This window comes from Tyto alba, unplaced genomic scaffold, assembly GCF_018691265.1.
Source record: "Tyto alba isolate M040663 unplaced genomic scaffold, T.alba_DEE_v4.0 Super-Scaffold_27, whole genome shotgun sequence".
Lineage (NCBI taxonomy): Eukaryota > Metazoa > Chordata > Aves > Strigiformes > Tytonidae > Tyto > Tyto alba.
Genome location: NW_024881301.1, coordinates 12,617,025 through 12,640,327, shown reverse-complemented (window position 1 = coordinate 12,640,327; position 23,303 = coordinate 12,617,025). Strand labels below are relative to the sequence as shown.

General features: G+C 41.1%; 1 protein-coding gene across 5 annotated transcripts in view; it reads right to left on the bottom strand.

Moving 5' to 3' along the window:
• Nucleotides 1-3,960: 3,960 nt before the first annotated feature.
• RALBP1 (ralA binding protein 1) overlaps nucleotides 3,961-23,303 on the bottom strand; it is a 36,199-nt gene continuing 16,856 nt past the window's right edge. For 2 of the 5 annotated variants that reach the window (XM_033010631.2, XM_033010630.2), the window contains exons 2-10: nucleotides 20,579-20,872; nucleotides 12,451-12,909; nucleotides 10,276-10,625; nucleotides 8,723-8,884; nucleotides 8,112-8,243; nucleotides 7,487-7,594; nucleotides 6,584-6,705; nucleotides 6,049-6,172; nucleotides 3,961-5,782 (exon numbers count right to left, since the gene is read on the bottom strand). In XM_033010631.2, the coding sequence (XP_032866522.1) occupies nucleotides 5,519-5,782; nucleotides 6,049-6,172; nucleotides 6,584-6,705; nucleotides 7,487-7,594; nucleotides 8,112-8,243; nucleotides 8,723-8,884; nucleotides 10,276-10,625; nucleotides 12,451-12,909; nucleotides 20,579-20,822 (1,965 nt within the window). In that variant the 5' untranslated portion in view covers nucleotides 20,823-20,872 and the 3' untranslated portion in view covers nucleotides 3,961-5,518. Of the gene's footprint in view, nucleotides 5,783-6,048; nucleotides 6,173-6,583; nucleotides 6,706-7,486; nucleotides 7,595-8,111; nucleotides 8,244-8,722; nucleotides 8,885-10,275; nucleotides 10,626-12,450; nucleotides 12,910-13,185; nucleotides 13,297-13,496; nucleotides 13,665-20,578; nucleotides 20,873-23,303 lie in introns of those variants that run through there. The other 3 variants (XM_033010632.2, XM_033010633.2, XM_033010634.2) reach the window with 3 other exon arrangements.

Sequence of the window (23,303 nt, the reverse complement as noted above, 5' to 3'; positions counted from 1 at the left end):
GTGCTTTCAGACTCTTCCTTTTAGTTTTACTTAACTAGTTCAAAAAAATAAATAAAAAGTCCAAGGTAACGGGATTGATTTAGTGTTCAGGCACTGTTGAGGTTGGATTACACCTAGCTGCTTAAAGTACCCTGTGACTTAGCAGAGACAAGTAAACAAATGTTGAAACATCTTACTGCCTTCCCATCACGGTCTGCGTGAAAGACCGTGACCTGTTTCTGCAGAACTGTAGTAATGTTTGTGTGTGGGAAATGTTGTGAAAGGATTGCCTGCAGGTGATTTGGAATCATGACTGTGAAAAGTGAAGGTACTGAGCGTACTTCTCAGCATGTTTTTTAACAAGGCTACTGAGAGGCGGAGAGGTGCACTGTTTGAACATCAGAAGAAATTTCAGTTGTGTTTTCAGTCGATCCAGGTTTCCTGTGTAAGGAAGAACCCAGATAAACTTGGTTTGAGTAAGGTGACAACAGAGGCTCAAATTGGGGGCTGGACCATTTCTCTTGTGTTGGTCATTTATTTCACAGTTGTTTCTTCTGGTCTCATGACTTGAGGGATTTTGTTTTGGTTGGGTATCTTTGTGGATTTTTGTGCCTGACAACATTGTTTCCTATAAGCAGTACTGCCAGCAGAGATGTCCCACCCCTGCCTACCTCAAGGCCCCACACTGAGAAAACAGGCAGTGGCTGGCGGGGTGGGGGTGAGGCTCTGTGCCAGGGAGGGGGCAGCAGCAGGAGCTCACTGGGACTCCCCAGCAGACCCCTGCTTGTCGGCAAATGGTGTTCCTTGGTGCAGAAGTCTTGGATGCCATATTCCCATCTGTCAGATTGAAATGCTTAGACTGCTGACTTCTCTAATCGCCTGCTGAGCTGTAGCTAAGCAAGGCTGTGCTGCCGGCTCCCTGCCCCTCCGAAGGGGAGCTTCAGGTCTGGGTGAGGGGGACGGTGTTGCAGATCCTCTCCTGGACCGGCGAGTCCAGTGGAGAAGGGGGATTTGGGGAGGGGAAGGCCCATGCTGACGAGCCCCAGGTTAGCAGTGGGCTGCGCTCTCTCCTTTGGCTGCGGTGCGCTCCTGCTTTGGAGGATGGAGCAGCCCTGACCGGGGAGGCTGTGAGGGAGCATCTAGGAGTATCTAGGGAGGATTCAGCTGACAAGTCAAAATGACTTGAGGGAACAGCATGACAAGTTTTAGGATGCCACGACCTTTAGTCTTGGCCTTTCCCCTGACGCCTGCCCTCTATTCCCCACAGGCCCCCCTTGGCACACGCTGTAGAAGGGCTGACAGCTGCTGTTCGGGCTGTGGGACAGTCGGAGGGTGTGGGCAGGGCAGGCCACGGGCCATGCCAGCAGGCACCCAGGGCTGCTCTCCCTGCCCCGAGCCCGAAGGTCGCTGGGTTAAGAGCTCCTGTGTTTAACAGTTCAGCTGGGGAACTCCCGTGCGTGGGAGTGGGGTCGTCCGGTCAAAATCCCACGCTTTGCAACATCAGCCTTTGGCAGACCTTCTCGCTCCTGTTGTGAAGATACTTGTCAGCAACACAAGAAACTCCAGAGGAAACTTGTGTCCCCGCGGGTCAGCAGTGGAAGCGCCAGCGCTGCGCCGGGGCCACGGATGCCCCGGGGGTCTGTTCTGGGGGGCTGGAGGGGCAGCCGGTGGTGGGGCCCGGGGCTGCACCCGTGTCCCTGGGACAGGAGGGACTGACAGCCGTTGTCTGGCGTGGGGCGTGGTGCTGCTGGCCTCTGCCGTTGGAGTGTGTTTTAAAGAGCACTGCAGAGAACTTGTGCTGTTGGATATAAGCTGTATTTGGTCTGGATGAGGCATTTTTCCTTCTGCAGATGAAGTGCTAGGAGTCAGAGGTGCATGCTGAAAAATGAAGACCTTGACAGATTAAGCTTGGTCAGACCTCTTTTTGGCAGGGATTCAGGTTGATGTCCTGTTTTTTTTTTTAATTGAAAAAGAATAGTCTTACACGGTCAGGTGTAAAATTCTTGGCTTATGTAGACTTTCAAAATTAGACTTAGCTCAGTTAATCTGATGGGACACGGAGGTAAAAATGAATCCCCGCCAGTCGGTGCTAGTATTGCAATTAGTGACCGGAGGTGGAAGCTTCCTGTACAGCGGTCCTTTATTTTCATCATAAAGGCCGATGAATTTCTGGAACCCCTTAGGGTTCCCTGTAGGACCGTGCTGCACAGCAGTGCTTTCAAAGTAGCTCACGGAACCCGAGAGGAAACTGTTCAGAATCGTAGCAGAACGGGCGGCTTCAGCTTCTGTGGGAATGAGGCTGAGCCAGCGCTGGGAACCTGGAGCGGACAACGCAGAGCCCAGGGAGCCTGGGAGGCTGGCTGGGATCCTGCGAGGCGCTGGCCAGAAGCTGCTGGTTTTAGATCTGTGGTAGGAATGTGACCTGAGTACTGCTCATTCTTTGATATTTTTGTTCTTTTAATAAAACAAAAAAAAAAACCACACTGTGATCAACCATTCAGGCAAGTAACAGTTCACTTCAGGCTGCTTGGTATGCACGATGTCTGAAGCTGGCTGCAGGATTTCAGCTCCGAGTGTGACACCTGTCACATGTTTAGTTTGGATGCAGGTGACCTGCTGCTGGCAAACCCCGGGTTTGTGTCCCGATTCGCACTGGTATTGTAGTCCCAGGGCCTTGTTTATACGGTGCTTCTGCTCCTCTGGGTTTCTGACTGACTGATTTGAAAAAATCTGTTCCAGGCTTGTGTTGAAAATGCCTATAAAAACAACAGGGAAGGTACGTGGCTGTCCCCTGTCCCATCATCCCCTGCCTTCTCTGAAGCAACAGTCCGTGGTGGAAACACTTAGATTTTCAAGAGGAAAACAAGGGCATCATCAAAGTGTCACAAAAGCTTTGCTAAGTCCAGAACAGCAGTTAAGGTTCCAGGCCTGTTGTCTCTTCATTTCAGTAAAGGTAAGCCAGGCAGGTAGTTTGTCCAAAGGGCCTGACAGAGGTTCCGTTGCTGCACTCAGCTCTCTGTTGTTGGAAAAATCTAAAGGAGATTTTTGATTTAGATAAATTGGTTGTTCAAGATGTGTGTGGACTTCAGGAAGGTGGCTGCCTGTGCCAGCACGCAGGAGCCCTGGGTGGCAATGCCGGAGCGCTGCAGCCCGCACCGTTCCTTGTGAGGCGCTTGGGATTAATGAAGCAGTTTATCAGGTGACCTGAACAACATGCTCGGATCATTGTAATGTAATTACTTTCTGCTTTGTTTGAAATGAGCTTTGGCTTTTTCAGCTCACTATTTGCAACTGCTGCATGCAGTCTTTGAAGTCACTGCTGCTAGCGGGGCTTTTTCATGGCAAGCACTGCAGGTGCTGCCCCTGGACTGGGGGCAGCCAAACCCCTGGGGGGGGTCGCTGGGGCGGGAGGAGCAGCTGCCCTGGGCAGGGCAGGGCAGCACCTCGCTCCTGTCAGGCTGCCCCAGGGCGAGCGTGACTGGGCCCCCACTGACTTGACATTTTAGGTACAGGAGTGTTACCCATAACTGTGCTGATGTGATGGCTGGACGCAGCTGTTTCAAAGAAACATCTTTCAGGTGTTTTGAAAGGAACTTGCTGGTTACAGTTGCTACGTTATTGCAGGAGCAGCAATTCCACCCCCCTTTTCAGTGGCGACACCTCAAGTGCACTGTAAGTTTGCAGGAGCAAGAAGGGTGTTTGTAACGATGTGACTAAATAGGATGGGTTTTACCTTCACAGCTGAAATCTCCAGTAGTAATAGAGAAGCAAAGTTTTTAAATCTTTCATTTGTTCAAATTAAACTTGATCTTCTGCAGTGAAGGAAGCTTTTGACGCAGGCAGTGTTCTTTCAGGGGCGAGCTATTTAGCCTGAATTCATTTTTCATAGATAAGGTCTCAACTGCAAGTAGCTACCCAAGAATAACTGCGGTTTGCAATAGAAAAAGATGATACGCATTATGAAGTAGATAAAGCAGAAACTACTTTCAAATGGCTGTTGAATTTATTTGCTTGATAAATACAATCCTAACAAAATAAAAGTTAACCGATATTAAGAGATTTGTCTGAAGAACATTAGAAAAATCCATGACAATAGGAATTAGTGTGAATTAAACAACCAAAAAGTTTAAATATTGCCAGCAAATACAAAATGTATGTAACGAAGGCAAGGGAGAATGCTTTAGTTTATATTTGTCATCTGACCACATTTTCTGTGTTTATAAACTTTTATTTTCCAAATTTTAAAAAAATACTATGCTGTTTTCTATAACATATCAAAGCATTATTTGTACAAAATCAAATCATGGCCAATGATTCACAACAGTGCAATAGATAAAGAATACAACCACGTCCGACAGGTGCTGAAAATAAATATCCAGATTAAAAAATAAGATAGCCTATGCGCACTCTGTGGAGTTTGCTGTCTATAGAGGAATTGATGGATGAGTCTCGTGAGTGTATCATCCGAAACATTAAATGGCCCTTTACTGCCAGCCTGGCTGGTGGCTTCCCAGGGGCAGAAGCAGTAAACCAGCCAAACCAAAAGCAAGTCCCAGGGGGTGGTGGTTGGTTTTTTTTGAACAAGAAGAACGAGGCTATTGCTGACCCCCCAGTGCCTCCCGTTGGCATTTTTCTTCAGGTTTATTTGGAAAGCACAAGTGACTTGCATTTCTGCAGAGGGAAATGCTGTATTGCTTGGTCAGGCAGATCTGTCTTAAGTGACATAACCCATCCCCCTCGCCGCCTGAAGCATCTGTCAGGGGCTTCCTCTGAGGGACTGAAACATTCAAAATGGATGAACAAAAAGCTCTTGGCTGTGTGGCAGCAGTGTGAACAGAGCCCGTCTTAAACAGGTATGATGAGGGTGGTTTGTAAATCAGTAAATGGGTTACCTACGTCGCTACAGACATGAACGGCTCCTGATGAACATTTCCATCATACAGGGACATAAATAACATCTCTCAAGTTTTTACATTTATTCAGAACAAAAATGAAGCTTAAGGGCATGTTACGTAAACACAATACCCCGCAGGCTCCCAACTTATCAGCCAACCCAGAATAAGTTTAAAGCTCCCTTATATAGAATCTGCATCAGAAAGGTATCAAAGGCACAAGCAAGAAGTGACTAGGTTAATAAGCAGAAATAATGGTGAATGAGGATGAATAGATTCACAAGGCAAATAATTAGTAAGTGGGGGTGGGTTTTGTTTATTTACTGAAAATGAGCTCTTCCAATTCTGCTCCAATGAATGTAAATAATGATTTTGGTTTAAAATAAACTGTTACTGGATTATTTTAAATCACCTGAAGGAAACCAGTCTTGAAGTAATCTGATACTAACTGGAAAAAATCTTCTGGCCTCTCCAAACTCACCTGAGTGATGAGTAGAAGCCACAAGTGTTGGAGACAAAAGTCTCCAGGGCTTAAAAGAGAAGTTTCTTTACAGAATGTACACAGCCAGCAATAATTTGTGCAGTTTGACTCAAATTACAGTAATTTGCACAGTTCGGTTGATTTGATGCATATCCAAGGAGCTCAGTCAAATCGGAGTTTCTTTCCTGTCTTTACTTGGCGATGGCTTGACTTGCTGCTCCTTGCTCGCTTTTGGCTGCTCTTTGGCTGCTTTTGTCTCCAGGACACTGTCCCTTTGCTGCTGAGAAATGCCCCCGCGCTTTTCTGGCTCCTCTTCCTCCGGCCCCTGCTGCTCCGATTTAGCTCGCTGCAGGAGGCGAAGCTGTACTCGCAGCTCTATGATGGCCTCTCGCTCCTCGTGAATCGCTTGGTTCAGGTGATTGTTCTTTATCTTTGGAGCAAGGAAAACAAACGTCAGGGCTCCTGCTGGCAAAGAACTGCAGTAGCCAGGGGCGGCATTTTGCCTGGCACAAGGCAGCTCTGCTCTTAACCCAGACAGCAGCGGGGACCTGCACACAAGGGAGGCTTAACAGCCAGCACGTGGGTTACACCCCTCGGCCAAGCAGATGTGAAACCACCAGTGAGCACGTGTGCAAGTATCTCCGTGCAGACTAAATCAAGTAAGAGTACCAATTAGTACCGAGCCTCAAATCTTACCTCCAGTTCTTCATTCTGTCTCTGCAAGTCTTCCAGGATGACCTGCAGTTCCTCCTCATCTTCACTCTCACTTTCACTCTCGGAAGAATATTCCTCGGTTTCACTTCGACCATGCTGCTGGCGACTGAAAGACCAATAACAAACTGATAAACACTTCCTCAAGTCTGCCAGAACTGCAGCAGCATAAAAGAGTTAACTTACAGCCACTGAATAATCTGTAACAGTTTTAAAAACAGAATCACCATTTCCTTTAAAAATCTTAATTTAATAAACCAGTGATTTCCTAGGGGGATTTTTTTAGTGCACAGGGTCTGGCTTCCTTTACATCATAATCCGTTGTTGCACTAACAGAAAACACTCTGGAAGGTCCAAAGTTGCTGAGATTTCAATAAAAAGAGGCACCTTTCAAACGCGATCTTCATAAGGTGAGCTTTTAAGTGTAGTTTAGAGTCTTGGTTCAGAAGAGCATATATGTACTTTTACTCAAAGAGTGCTCGCCCGGCGGGGGCTCTGATGTGAGCAGTCTCCCTCCTACCTTTGTATTTCGGCTATTTCTGCTCGAAGGCGATCGATTTCTTCCTTCTCCGAAGCAATCTGTCTCCGCAGATACTGCTCCATGGCCAGCAGTTCTTCTTGCTCTGTTAAAATCTCGTTCTCCTGCAATGATCGATTATTTCACTTAATGCCTTGACTTTACATTCCGCAGGAACACACGCTAGGTATGAGCTGATGCTGTTCTCTGCACTGCTTGCAGCACAAGTGGTTAGCATGGCCGCTTTGAACTCCGATTCATCAAGACCTCAAAGCAAATTAAGCTCAAACCCAAAGTCTGTTCTCACTCCTCAAGAGGACTGCTGGACTAAATAGTTGTGGCGATGACGCACCAGACTTTGGCATGCTGGGCTGCCTGTTTCCTTAAATCACAGGGGAAAGTCCTGGGTAACCAGTAAAGCAACTAGAAAAACTTTATTATAAAATACGTCTTTGAAGGTGAATATAAGGAGGAATGTGCAGTGGAGAGAAGATCAAAGCTATGGAGGGAAGCAAAGGCAGCCAAAAAAGCCAAACCAGTTGCCTTGTTTCCTTTGATCAGCAGTTCAGTAGTTAACGGTATTAAAACTGGTTAGATTTGGAAGGGTTTTCTAAGTATATTAACAACAAAGGCTACTTTTTTTTTTTTTTATTTAATTGTTGCACAGTGCCTCCTTTCTGCTGTTAGCAAGAGGTTACTCAGTTTTGGGTTCACTCCTACAGTCAGCATTCCTTCCCTGCTTTATTTACCATTAAATCAAAGCCTTGTATTTTAATGGACAGAGAGACCCCTTCAAGCCTTCAATTTCCAACTGCATTAGAAGGGAAAATGATTAAACAAAAGTGTTTAATAACATAGAAGAAGAAAATAGGAGCAGACAAACAGGTAAAAGTGCCTGCCATTTACCTGTGCAAGCAGAATATTTATAACTTCTTCGTTCTCGTTCATTTCTTCTTTGGAGACATCCTCCTTTGAAAGGCTAGCTATTTCTTGTGCAATCTTTGTTTCACACTCCTGCCCGAGAACGAGAACAACTTTTAAAAGGACAGCTTTCCCCAGTCACTCTATTTCCTGTGAAAAAGCTTTTATTGAACGTATTATTTTCAAAGCTTAGAATCACCACCTCCTTTGTCTTGAACGTTTTCAGCAAAGTCTGTCCTTCTCTAGGACATACGACAGTTTGAAAAAAAATGCTTCTGAAGTTTAGCCTTGAGTCTTCCAGTAATTCCTCTCAGTATTCCAGGACACATTGTTTTAAGCATCTAATGAACACATGCTCTGTCAAACACTAAGTTTTTAATCAAATATTTTTTTTTTTTTGCAAATGGCTGTGAAGGAGGGTGAAGATCTTGCTGTCCCTAGGGAGAGCCAGCTAACCCCAAACTGTAATCGCTCCTCAGCCATGTTAGGATGAAAAAAGCTGCAGTAAAAAGACTGAAATGTGGTTTGATGTAACCGGGTGCCTCTGCATTCTCACAAATTAGGGATCCATGGTTTAGGTGTTTGGCCAATAAACAGAAATGTTACCCACCTGTCTCTTAGCTTCTCTTAGTTTCCTCTTAAGAGCTGTTAAAATTCTTTGCACCTCCCAGAGTCTCTCTTCTTTGGATAAGTCTTTTATCCCTGCCTGCAAGTCTCTGTGTAAACAGTTGAGTAGGAACTCCTGGAAATATTGCCAGAGAAGTTAGTGTCTGTCTTTAATAGATCACAGCAGGGCAGACTGAAAAGAAAAATCTTTTGGGCTTCTTTTTGGCTCGGAGCTCTGGTTCTCAAAACTTGACATAAACCAACACCAAGTGTTAACATATGTTCAGCATGTGATCAGGACTAGCCGAAGAGCAATATTAAAGAAACCACACTCCTTAAGATGTTCTCCTGACCTTTCTCCCGTGATAAAAGTACTGAACTCCTCAGCAAAGCAATCCATGAAAGACACAGCTGTAATCATCGCAAGGCCATAACACCTTTCCAGACATCATGAAATGGGCAAAAATATCCCCCCAATCTCTTTCCAGTGGTCTCTACTTACAGGACAGTTGTGGTAGAATGTATTAAAGAATGTTACAAGCTTCTGAAAATCTACTACCGAACGTATAAAAGCCAGGGCAAAGATAAGCAGAAAAAAAGCAAGTAGTTGCCAACCTGTCGCCTGATTTCTTCTTTGATGCTTTCTTGTGTTTCTGGAAGTGCTGGCATCGTTGCCATATTTGACCAGCGAAGAGGTTTTGTCACCTGCTTTAGGGTCACATTCCCAAAGAACTCTTGAACGTGTGTGAAAAATACATACAAGACACGGTTGCTGATCTGCAAAGAAAGGACAGACAAAATATTGGTTAAGATGATTTATTCACATCATTGCCATCTGTGCAGCACAATATCTTTCTCCGGAAACAGAAGAGCCTTTATTTAGCATGCCGTTCCCTCAGTCCCAATTGTAGCAGTTTGCCCTAAAATCTGAAAATCTGGATTAAAAAGATACTTTAAATGACCCCGTGCTGGCTTCAAGAAATCACTTCACTGTCTCCCTTACCCGTGAATCTGAGGCATTTTCATGCTAAACCCAGAATTTTCAAGCACCTTCACCTACCACAATTACTTGCATCACTGGTAGATACAGAAATGTATTAAACCTTTCTTTTTACTCATGTAAAGGGAGTTCATGACAGTGATGGTAAGAAGGAACACCAACCATACTGTGCTATAGCTGGTTGCTGGCTACCTTCTCTCTCCTCCTTCAACCTCTATGTATTTGTTACAACTTCTCTCAGATGATTTAATGTTTTAGAAAAAGTAGTTTGAAAGGAGCTGCTACTCTAATCCTTGTTTTAACACGAGACAGAAGCAAGTATGTATTTTGATATTCTATCTCCCATTAAAATTCAAAAATCAATCCTGTAAGATGAGAGTTCTGTCACTACCTGTATTTTAATTGCAAAATCTACTTAGCAACAAAACATGATTGGGCCTGCATTATTTGTTACTTCTTTTCTAAGCTAGAAAAGTGTCTGGCACAGCAAAATAGCCAAGAATAATACCCAGCCCTTTTGCTACTGGGCCTCCACCTAGACTCTTAATTAGAAAACCAAGCTTTTCTGAAGTGTGGGGTTTCTTCTAGAAGACCCACACCCAAGCATGCGATGTTGCCATTATGCACAGGACTAATTCTGAGCTGTATTTAAATTAAGTATCTCCAAGGTGTTTATTAAGGAATTAATCAATCCAGAAACCGCTAAAACTTACTGGTGCCGTTTGACTGCAGACACCAAAGCCATTACTGCACCAGGAAGATCTATTTGCAGGACAGGTTTCTTTGGCTTGATATTAAAATTAAGCAACAATATAGTCTCCACTAAATTATCACTGAATCAAAAGCCCACAGAAATTGTATATCTGCCTGAATTCTTGGAAGGAGAAAACATTACATTACTTCTGTTCACAGCAGAATTAAAACCCTGACAGCAGTCTTTGCAATACTCTCAAACAACCCAAATATCAGACCCACAGTATGAAAGTTCACATTCAGAAAGTCTGTTCCTCTTTCCCCAGCATTTTAGGTTCCCAAGGTACAAAGAGCAGCTGTAAATTAGCTTAAGTCTATCAGACAATACCTGATTCCCACCTGCAAGAGAGTTCCTACAAAGAAGTCTTTCTTGGGCTGAAGTTCTGCTCTAACACTTGCTGTGTGGTGCACGTACCTGGACAGTAGGGCTGAGCACTATAGAAATATTCTGGATGTTCATTTTTGTTTCCAGTTCCTTTGCAATAACATGGTCCATATGCACAATCAGCCAAGAAATTAGGAGATGGTTACACTCTGGCAACTCTTTCAGCAACCTCTGGCACTCCTGAACTTTCTCAGCTTCTGTGCTCTTTCCACAAGCATCTTCAAAGCGGGGCATTAGCTCTTTGGTAAGCAAATTTTCAGGCAGTTCTCGTAGGTACTGTTTCAGCAAGCTGGCTACTGTATTGGGCTCATATTCTTCCAGGTTGGGAGATTCTTCTCGATCATAGGCTGCTTTTAGCTCATCAACTTTTGATTTTATTCCTTAAAATATTTAGATCAAGAATTAAGAGTAATCTTCAACTGTAAATACATAAATTATTTTTAATTTTTGTTTGAGATGCATTTATTTCACCTCTCCTTACAATTTAAGCTAACCGAGGAATACCTTTTAAAGGTTATCCACACGTAACAAAGTTAAAATTGTGACTCAAAACTACGTGATTGCTGCTTCTAAAGAAGCACAGACTACTACTAGGAAGCAAAACCAGAGCACTGCTGAAGTTCTGAAACAGAGCTGGCACCAGCGTTCCCTTGCATCAAGGAACACAAAATAGGGTGAGGAAGGGCAGGGGAACCTAAGATCAATTGTGTATTTGCATTCAGCCTCTTTCAGGCTGTGCCATTATACAGCCCTAAGCCAACTAGCAAATGTGTTACCAACTCCAGTATTGTGCAACAAGTTCCACCTGTAACAGCTTTGCTCTGTCAAAACAAACCCCACACTTTCCAGATTTCCAGCTGTCCCTCCTCAGCGAATCTCACACCGGATTCCTGATTTGAGGCACTGCGTGGATAAAAGTGTGTTTACACACTTATTCAACCCAGCCAGGATTTTCTGTAAGGTGTTTTTATAACTCGGTGACATTCCAACTTCCCAAACTCGGGGAAATGTCATTCTTAAAGCTCAGACACCCACGTGAGTTACAGTGACTGAATGCACTGCCATGGCTTGGCTCGTACACAAAAACAAAACTGGGTGCACTCAGCCCATGGTAAATGCCAGGCAAAATATACTCAGTTTCACATCCAAGTAAGTTAGTCATCACAGCGGCTGGCAGGTAGCGACGCCACTGCAACTGTCTCTGAGCTCTCGATTTAAGCAGTGCTACACACACAAGGGGGTGCTGTTGCACCGGAGAACACCTAGAAAGTACAAACATCAAAAAACAGTTACAGAAAAATTCCCAACACATCGTGTCTTGAAAAAAACACAACCAGAACGTTCCGATCGGCAAGATGAAGAAACTCCTTGAAGCTGCTGCAGTATTTCTGCGTGCCTACCAAATACCATGCAGACCGACAGCGTGAAGACAGCATAATGAAACCTTTAAAATCGGTTGATTACAGCTTAATGAAGCCTTTAAAATGGTCTGATTACTGTTTTACAGTGCTAGGCAACTTGTTTCAAATGCTTTTCCTCAAACTGCTTTTCTCACTTGTTCTTGCTCCCTTAAACACACCCACAGAAGTACCTACACAAGTTACATGGCAGATGCAGTTCACAAATAAAGGGACTGCTCTGTTTAACGTGACTAAAACTGATGTTTCATTTATGTAAGCTGGTGTTACACAACTACCGTGGTTAATTAGCCACTGTTGACAAGCTTAAATAGCGAAGCTTGTAGTTTCTGCTTATTTGGGTATTTGTTTAAAGAAAATAAGTTTTTTAGAAAGAAAAAAAAATACACAATGGAAGTAACTGAAAACAGCAACTTACTGGGATGCTTAAGTAATAAAATGGTTATGTCTTACCTTTGCTTTTGCAATCAACTAGCATTGTATTTCTAATGCAGAAGTAAAAAAATACAAGCTGGCCATGCTAACACATTTTATTCATTGTTACCAACCTATCAGAAAAGGCCAAAACAAGTGTATTTTTACTGCCATTAAGCAGTACCACTACATTAGCCACTTTTCTGCTACTTCAGACCTATGGGTTTGCTTAACTTTAGCTACCCGATTATATTTTGGATAATTAAAATTAATGCAGCTATGAACAGAGTCTCTAGGTGTTGAAAACGGTAAAATAGTAAGAGAATCGCAAGTAAGGACCTTAGGAACCTGCACGATAGTGTGCCCAGGGTACCTGAAACTCTGTAGATGCCTTCACATTTCATGCCATACTTCTCTACGTAATCTATACATTCACGGAAAACCGCTGGCAGGCGGATGCCATCGTACATCATGGTCCTGTCTACCGCATCAGACAAAGGAATGCCGAACACGGGTCTGTGACTTGGGACATCCACTTGAGGTATCTCTGTCTCCTGAATTGGCTTTTTCTTTTTCTTCTTCTCTTTCCACTGTTTTACAACATCTGCTGCAGTTAAGTCTTTTGACTTCTTCTCTTTATGTTTCTCTTCCTTATGTTTGTCTTCCTTGTGTTTTTCATCTTTGGGTTTCTCTTTTATTTTAAAATCCTTCTCCTTTTTTTTGGAAAAGCTGGGTTTCTTGAAGACATGTATCCCCTTGGACCGCTTCAATTTTGAAGGACTTTCAGCTTCATCACCGGAACTGTCCTCTTGAAATGCAGCATAACCTTCCGCTATTAGGCAAAGGAGGAAAAGGCAAGAGGACAGCTGTAAGTCTGTTTAGTGTCTAGATACCGTATTAGAACAGGGAGAGAACAAGAAGGAATATATAAAGAGGAGAGAGAATAAGCAACATGAATTTTAAAAGTGCCTGTCTAAGTCTTCAGAAGGTTTTCTTTAGTTGTTACACAATGAAGTGGACAAGGATTAAATCAAGGTTGCATAGTCACATCAAAGATAAGCCACACAGCTCCTGAATGATCTAAACAGTTAGTACTTTACATACTTACTCATAATGGCAATGTCCATCTTATGGGCTAGTTTCCCATCTAATAGTCAAGGAAATGCAAAATAAAAACAACTGTCTGGCAACTTCTCTATGTTCCTGTAATCAACAGTATAAGAATCGCTGTTAAGGATCATCTACAATATACACATAAGCCTAACAAACTTCTGTTAAGAACAAACTAAACTTCAGCCACTTAACTCCCCAACCCCCCTTCCAGAATATTCTGAATTTTAAGGTAAGTATAAAGTTCAGAAAATTTCAGCCTCTAATAAAATACAAAAAAAAAAAAAAAGCACGCCCAAGCACACTTACTTTTCCACTAGATGAATAAACCAATTCTAGTAGCACTAGCACAATACCTGCCAGTGAAGGTGCGTATTTGCCTTAAAAAGCACATACAAGAGCTTCAAACAAGTCCACAGGTGGAGTACACCGCTCCAGCAGCAAAACAGCAAGTGCTGTCTAAAGTTGCACCAGTGCTTTTACTAACTATGCCTCTGCAGCTAGCCCTGCCTATCCTTCAGGCAAGAACAAGGAAATCTTTAAACCTGGATTACAAAAAAAAAAAAAAAAAAAAAAAAAAAAAAATCAACCAACCAACAATAAAACAACCCACAACCAAACCCAACAACATACAAATCAACACAACTTCCAAGTCAGCTCATGGTTATTTTACATACTCAGTACACCATATAAGAAAAGTAAGCCTGAAACCTGGTCAACAAGACGTTTTACATGCCATTTGCACCAGCCACCTCCCTTAAGGCAGTGGGGCTGCAAGCTCCTGCGTCAACGTGAAGCCCCCATTATACAGAACCTTCAAGGCTCTTCCACTACCTAGAGGCTGCGCCCCTGCCCAAGTGAAGCAGCACACCGACAGCTCCTCCTGCGTCAATAGTTTCAGGTGGTGGAAAATTGCCCCCTCAGATTATAAAAGAGAGCATCACAGATGAGATTACAGGCTGTAGTTTTTACAGGTGAAAGACCTTGTGCAAAAGAACCAGGAGACATTCCGTCTTTTATTCTTCCAATTCTAAACTATATTAAGCTGCAGAGTTTCTCAGCGTTATTTCAGCACATTCAATGAGCTGTCTGTATTTTAAGCCTCCTTGCCTGCTTGGTAGAAGGTAGCTTTTAATAGTCAAATAAGTTGTAAGAAATGTATCAAAGCATGGAATTGCCATAAAATAATTACAATTGCTTCACCAGCTCACCCTTCCCATCCTGCACTCTTCCCTAGGACTACCAAGCACCCACTTTCACAGACAATGGAGAAGGATGTAGCTCTGCTCCTGTCCAAGCGAATTTTAATATAAAATGCAAATGTTAAGTATAAGACAACCAGCTACCAGGTCTCATCTTTGCAGCTTACCGGCTATACCATCATTCGCTCTTTTTGTAAACTAAACCCAGAAATGGGTAAGGAAACCTGCAGTGCATAGACTAAGGACTCAAATCTCACTCTGATAGAGAGGAGGAGCAGACATGGCTACTGTGTTCCGTGACAGCGAGGTGGGACTGGCATCGAGTTTCAGGACGGGTTCCACAGATGTAATTTCCAAACAGAAAGCCAGATCTTCACCAGAGCCCAGAACAGTCTGCCCTCAGTGTTCCCTGCTGGGTAGCTGTAACAGCTCCCAGTGGGGCAGCGCAGGGATCCCCCCCACGGGGAAGGGTGTCAGCGTGGGCGCTGGCTCAGCACCGGGCTCCCAAGCCCGGAGCCAGCTGCGTCCACGGACAAACCGCCCGCCTCACGTGTCTCAGCACTCCGTGTTGCAATGCAAATCTTGGGGCTTTTCTAGATCTGTGGTAACCTAGCACCAGCAACGGCACATTACTGAAACTGGTATTTCTTGACTTCATGAGAAGACATGAAGGAGCAAGTTAAATACAAAACCAGCTTCTTTTCATCTGTCTCAGTAACATAAGTCAACAAAGTTTAGAAATATACAGTAATTGCAGATTCACAGAGAATCTCCCACCCATCCCAAAACGGGGGTTGTATGTCTCTTAGAGCAGCCTGATTTTATTTACCATACTTACAGTAATAAATTTACTGTATTCCTTTCACCAGTGATACAATATATTGAAAAATAAGCAACCTACACTTACAGAAGAAAAAATATCAAAAGCACTTGGCAAATCAGGTGATTTTAAATGTGGAAAGTATTACCTACTGTTAAGTAAACTGACATTTCTGTTCACTGTTTACTCAAGACTTCTAAGTACTAATAGTCTGAATTTTCCCCTCACTCCAATGTATGCCAGCGACATCATCCTGCACCTATAGGAGATTGGTATTAATTTAATAAATACTCCAATTCTGCCGTCATAACAACCACACTGCCAGTTCCTTGCTCAGGCTTCATTAGACCTTCCACAAGCATGCATTATCAAACGCCTTCATTGCAGTTACTTTAAACGTGATGTTGCAAATATAATTCTTATTGAAAATTATGAAAACCCTTTTTAAAAATTAAAAGAAAATAAAAATCCAGTGTTACTCTGGAAAGATCTAACTCACAGGCTTCAAAGCTTTGCCATGCAGTGAGGCCACTGTTTCTATCAGTCTGCATACTTGGGAATACTCCTCATTTTCTGCACTCTCACAGTGAAGCTATAAATTCATGCTATAGCATTTATTGTTAACTCAAAGGGCTGCATTATGTAGAACTGCAACTTAACAAACCTACCTGCCACAAGCTATATTTTGTGCATCAGGTCTCTGATGAGTTTGTAAGTCATTTATACCTCTACATCTGATTTTTGCTCCCTGGGGAAATTTGCATGCATCTGTAATTAGTTTACTGAAAGAAAACATGGATCACTTTTACATAGGGAAGAATTAGGTCAAATATGACTATACCGACTGATGTGCAAGGCTAGCATTAGTTACCTAATTTCAATTTGTCAGATTTGCCACCAACTTGTATACCATTTCTAAATAAAACAGTAAGACAGACATGGATGCCTCATGAACTTGGGGTAGACGGTTTCTATTTCCTTTCCCCACTCACAAGAATTATTGTTGTTGTTGTTGTTATTATTTTTATTATTATTATAATAAACCTCAAACGTACGGACACTACCAACACTTAACTATCCAACTTTTAGTTAGATCTGTTCACTTATTATAGACATTCAACCCACTGATAATAGCACAGCACTCCCAAACAAATTCAACGTTCAGATTACTGTGCAGCCCTGTGCAAGAAGAACAAATGAAGTTGAAATACAAAATTTTCCTTACTTTACTTTTAATCAAAGTAATTACTGGGACTAAAAGGCAGACTTTTAAACTGTTTGCAAATAGTATTTTGCTAAATAAATACACAGCAGTATGTAGATATACATAGTAATTTGTCAGTACAATAGGATGTAGCGACACAGAAAGATAAACCTTGATATAAAGAGCATCTAATGCATACCATGGGTAGAAAGTTTCAGTAACTTCCTATTCTGTAGACCTGAAAACTGTATTCAGAGCTTCTCCACACATCAGATCAGTAAAAATGTTTTGTTTGCAATAACAGCTACTTGGTTATTTTGTAGGATGACAATGGCCTCCTTATAATTTTCAGCAGATGTCCCCCTATAGGTATGTAGTATCCAGCGCTACTGTAGAACACATCCCCATTAGCACTCTGCACAGAAGGGAAGGATCATAAGCACAGAGACAACTTACCGTGTCACTGCACTATCTGGGACAGCTGGGAATACTGTGTCAGAGCTTTTGCATGGTTGCCAAATGTCCATATTAATGATACATTCCTGAGCAGAAATTATTTTGGAGAAAAATCCCTTCAGATGAGAGCCCTGGTTGCTATCTTCCCCTCGGTAGTACCTAGCAGAAAGCTTCGGGTTGCTAGAATCCCACAGAAGGCAAGCAACTCAGGGGAGGAAGATAAACACCCAACTGGGGACCAAAGATTGTTCAGAGCAGGTCCCCAAGTTAATAGTGCAATTTCAGCCTTCATCTGCATCCCAAAAGAACGAATGGGAACCCACCCGCTGCCCAACACATTAGGGGTTCTGTCTTCAGAAAGATTTCCCCCAAAATTCAGAAGGGTTCATACCAACGATACTGCTGTCCTTTTACAAGGCAGTTTAGTTCACAAATCAACCACTCCTCCATTTTCCCAAGAATTGTGTAAAGAAAATTAAAATTATTATACACAAAAATTGCTAGCTACATATTGAACCCATTCTGTCCAATGGTATCAATCTCAGAAGTAAAACAAATAACCAGAGTAACATCTACTACATAGAGACTATCTACAGAAATTCTAATGGGTAGAATAGCTTTTTCTTCATAAGTATTTCTTATAATCTTTTTCTTTTGCAAGGAAATGTGTATTTTAGACTTTATCAATACGTGATTATTGAAAGGTGGTTAAACATTTTTTTAAAATCAATTACACCGGTCATTGTCTCATATAAACCATTACTGCTTTAAAAAGATCCATTTTTTCTCTCCTGCTGCCACAGTACAAGTTCTTGCATGGACAAGGGATATTTTGAGTCAGGAAACAGATCCAAGTTAAAAATATCCCAGTAAAAAGAAAATTCATTTTAATCCCTAATAAATCCCCTAATGTAACTCACTCTACAGCTAATCAACACTGTCTATCAGAGAGGAGTAGAGAATAGAAATCAGTGGCTGAAATATTTTTCCAACAGCTGACACTCCACATTGAAAATTAAATGGAATATTTCTTTTTATAATCTCTAAAACATTTTTAGTACTTTTTCCCCAGTCATGTTTGCTGTGCACTAGGTTACTGCCATGAATAAGAAAAATATAAAATCATTATTTAACCACATAAGAAAAAAGATCCCTTGCTAGCATACAAAAATGTTTTTTTGATATAGGTAATAATACTACAGCTATGAGTACATGACTCCTGAAAACAGGATTTACTTGAAAAATTAAAATGAGTAACCTTGGGATATTTATCCTTCCCTCTCCACATACGCTCCTGCTCTTCAAGCATTTCTACAGTTTACATTTAGAGTATTATCAAAATACCGCAAAACCTTTGTAGGATTAAAGTTACCTACATTTCAGGAGTTTGGATGACCTTGTTGTTAATTCACTAATACTGTAAGTTCAACAAACATTCAGTCATAATTTAATGACAATACTTGTCTTTTTCTCATTGAAATGTTCAATTATATTTGTTTAAACCCCAAGTTACATGACCACAGCAGGTTGTGTATTGTCCAGAATCAAAACAGGTAGCCAGAAACATGAAAAAAACCAGCCTGAATACATGTAACAGAATTTCAAACGTTGAAGAATCTGAAAAATCCAAAGTATGGAAGGAATAACAAAAGGCAAAGCTGGAAGGGTAACTCTTCAAAATTCAACCATATTAAGCAACTGTACAGAACTCTTCTAATTTATGTAAGTAAAATGTTCATTGAGGTTATATTTATGATGATGATAATTTTTGGACTGTATGAGATGTGTGTAACTTACTCTTTGACTGGCAATTATATGACATATTAGGGCTAAGAAATGCTGAATGCTTTTTACATTACAGCTGCAAGAAATAATTTGATTCTTCCTATATATTTTGCATTTTTGAGGATTTTTCATACCTTTAAAGCAACAAAAATTGCTTTACATCAGCTATAAAATGTGTTGTAATCTCTTGCGGAAGAAAGTAGAAAGCGGTTTCAGTGCTAGTGTATGCAGACCTGCATGTATTTGATGAAGAAGCATTCTTCCTCTTCAACCTTCAGTTAGACTATCACCATGAGACTTGGCGAATTACACCACAAAGAAACCCACACTATGCATAATGCTGACCTCTAACAACTCCAAATTTAGAGGTGTCTAATGCAGAGTTATAACAGAAAGCTGATTGGCAAAGAATAAAAAATCAACTACTAATAGCCTGAATTTAGACCTGTCCAATCAATACCAAATTTTCATCACCAATCCAATGTTGTTCACATTAAAGAAAAACCCTAAGGAATCACTTTTCTTATAACCTGTAAACTGTTGGCTTTAACTTAAGGATAATATATTTTTGAGTTACGGCATTCTTTAGGCACACAGTCTTCAGTTAAAGTAACAATGCTCCTTCTAAACTGTGGTAGAAACAATCCCTGAATTCCAGGAGATGGGTTTGATTAAAAGCAGTGCAGTGGCAGCAAATTCTTAGAGTAATTATTTAAATACGTGCATGCATATAACAAATAGTGATCATATTCATTCTAACAGAATATTGTGTGCTGTCTCATTGTTTTTGATCTTCCAAATGTCACACATAAGAAAATCGCAAGGTACACTGGCATCCAGAACTCCCTGGTACCAGAGATACAGGTGTTACAGTAGAGGAAAATTATTTCAAAATTTTGCTAAAACAAGAGTCAGTTAAAAAAGTAGTAGCATTTGGGCCACTTAGGTTTCAGAGACTGGGAGAGCGAGTATCTTTCTGGTGCTGAGAGAGCTCAGGATCAGCTTAGTATTTCCAAGTGCTTTGTTCTTTCAGAATATGTAGAAAAACTCTATTGATAAAAACCTATTTCATGTTTCCAAAATTTTCTGCACAAATCTAAAGGGAGGACGTAAGATTTCTCTTCTGTTGTTTTGGAGGAGGGGTATGTTTTTTACATTAGAACTTCTGTTCTGGACACTGATATACTGACAAAAAAAGGATTCTATAGTCAAAGCTCTACTTTCTTCTAACCTTTACTGTGTCGGTTCTAGTAAATTCAGATCTCGACATTGTCTTGTACTTTTCTGAACTCTGCAATAATACTTTGACACTGCTGGAGGAAACTGCTTGATTAGACTAAACTGAGAAGCTAGAGAAAAAAGGACACAGATTTTATTACTCAAATAATGGTGCGGTGTGCACATGAAAACTTGGGATGGTACACAACAGCAAACTCTGACCATGAGAGAGAAATGGAAAAGGGTTAAAGTCGTTAAAACTGACTCTTCCAAATTTAAAAGTATAAAATTCAGGAAAAACTTACAGTTTTATTTTAGCTAGCACCTCAGCTACAATTTCAAAAAGCATCTATTTGGAAATATACTTGGAAACCTCCACTTAGAATGTGAATAGATAATGAGATTAGAAGAACCCCCTGCCAAGCAATTATCAATGCACCATTTTGGATAAACATGTTTTATACGCAATTCTGGGCACATGCTTGGCACCTGTATCTGCAAAACAAACAAAAGCAATCCATTTTTTTGATTAAGGTGTGGGTTTTTTGGAGGAGAAACAGGTATTGCACAAAGTCTGCTTGTACAAGTTAACTCCCTTCACACCTAAACAAGTTTAAAAAAAAAATTGGGAATACTAAATTTTAAGAGAGGAAGAAAAAGAGAAAGATGAATTATAAACATGAAATAAGAGAAGTTGTCTACTCACTTCTTTTTTCTTTCTTCTTAAATTTTCCTTTCTTCTTCCCATGCTCCTTTTCATCATCAGATACTATATCTGGAGGCTCATGCAAGCTGTCATGAGGTGGTGAAGGCTCACCGGTGCGGTACAATCCAGGGAATTTTGTAGGACTGATTTCTTCTGAGCTGGGAGTACGGGCAAGACCCCCACTGTGTTCTACCCGACGGTGTTCGCTGGGGCTGCTAGTGGGAGGCAGGAAGCACTCAGTCATTCTGATTCCCTGGTATCAAAGTGAAATCTTCTGCTACCTGTCCATCACACCTGTAGCAGGGGAAAACAAAAAGAAACCCCACACAATTTTAAGCAGTGGGTTTCAGATCACCTTGTTTAGAGCTCTATCCTGAAAATACAAACAGCAATACCTTCTGCAATAAATGTTCCAATTTATGTCAAGACACGGCAATTAACACATCAGCTCCTAAACTCAGTGTTTGCAGAATCTGTCCCCTAACTCCAAAGCCATATTAACGTAATGAAAACTGCTGTTTTAGCCATTTCCAATTTATAAAATATAAACCATTATGTGTTAAGCACCGGAATATTCTTACAAAATTGATTGGCAGCTTGCATACTGATTGGCAATATTTATTATATTTTATGTCAAAAATATAAAGTTAACTATTTTATATTTGTCTGGAAGCTCAGAGTGTTTGTGAGCACTGTACTTAAGGCAAAGATCATTTTCATCTTTCCCAAGCATATTTTATAGATGCAAATAAGAACTTGCCTAACCTGTTGCAATAAGATTAAAAAAAAAAACAAAAACAAAAGCAACAAAAAACGAGTTAAAGCAAATCCATCTTCTAATTATGCTAATACAAATTAAAGGTAGAAAAAGAATGAATAAGTTTTCCTGGTATACAACAACAACTTCACATTTGAAGAGGCTAGGTCAGGTCATCTACATCGAGATGCTGGTACGCTGTTTGCTTGAGAGTTACGGCCAAATAACAGCTAATATGAAAGCTGCTCAAGGAAGCCAATACATAAATTCTCAGCAGTGGAATTCATAAGCAAAAAACTCTTCCTAGCACAGATTAATTTCAGAAATTCCATAGAACAGATATGATGCATGGGACATCATTCTTCTGGAGTCCACTTTGCTGAATTTGGCCCTTTGTGTCTAAATGGCCACCCTCAGATATGACCCCTTCTTTCAAGGGATGAAAGAAAAACAGAAATAGAGCAAACCCTAGAAAAAGAAAAATCTATTCCCTACACCCACTGGTATATTTGGATGACAGATCAAGTCATGGTTACATGCTAACTATAATCCAATTTAAATCCATGCTGCTGTGTTGCTGCTGGAAGGAAACTATCTGTTGAAAGACAAACAGAAGAAAAAAATATTTTTATTTTAAAGCTACATCAGTTCCATAGCCTGGCTCTTTATGCAACCATAGAAGGGTCAGGGCAAGCATAAGGAAGGCTGTGAGTAGGAAGAATGTGCCCTGCACTGCAGACTTAAAGTGATCAAGGTGGCTGTGTAGCCATGGCCCCAAAAAAGCAGAATTAAAATACAAGATTACACACAAAAGCCATATTAAACCTATTTCCATGACTATTTTAGTTATGACAAGAGTATATCCAGATATAATAGTTCTGGCTTCTGCACTAGCCTTTGGACTCTGCAGTCACCTCTGGTTCTTCTGCTATTTAATGCTGATGTATACATCACAATTAAGAAGAAAGCAGTCAACCCTTTGCTAAGTTAGGCAAACAATCGTGAATAACCAGTATTTTATAAAATCTCATTCAGGGAAATAAACGATACGTACTGGCTAAGCAAGAACTCCTGATACATCATACAAACCAGACTGTAACTTCTTATGCAAAAGCAGAAAGTCTCTTTTTTAAAGAGAACAGCATTAACATGAGACACTGCCATTTTTTTTTTCATCATGTCTGTTGGGTTTTGTTATATTTTTAATTGGTATAAAACACTAGCATGCTAATTTGATATGGTGTTTAAACAAGTAAATGGCGTGCTTAAACAAGACATTTTAGGAGAAATGTCCAGGTATCTAAAGCTTCAGACATACAGATATCAAAAAGGTCAAAACTTTCAATTATGTAAGCATTTTCAATATTACCAATGACACAGATTGGCAATAGTATTGCATCTCATCAGAGTATCAGAATGATCTGTAAAATTCCTGCACAGCACCTGTTTGTATTTCATACACCAACCCCTCCAACCCACCCCAAAAAACTAAATGTAAAACACCTGAAAAGCTGCTGAACAATAGACAGTATTTCAACAGTAACACATGGAATGAAATTAGAAATTGCATATAATTTTTTTAAGTGAACAGGGTAGACCACACCTACAAGCCAGTCCACGTCTAGAGTGGGCAAGTACACACAGGGAAAGGACAATGTCATTGCAAAGGCACAAAAGCACTACCCTGGAAAATGATGATGCACATGCTTTGTCTCTGGAACCCGGCAGAGCTCCTGGGATGAAGCCAGACTTACCCCATAAGTTCCACAGCACTCTTCAGCAGTGTTAGTCAATTCCTGGGGTTTTATTTACAGATTGGTAGAATACAGAAAAACATAATAGGGAATTGTGTTTTGCCACATGAGTAATTATAAAGTGTCTAGCTAAGTGGGTTTTGGGGAGGGTTGTTGGTTTGGTTTTTGTTTTGTTTTTTTTTTTTTTTTTTTTTTTTGTTTGGTTTGTTTTGTT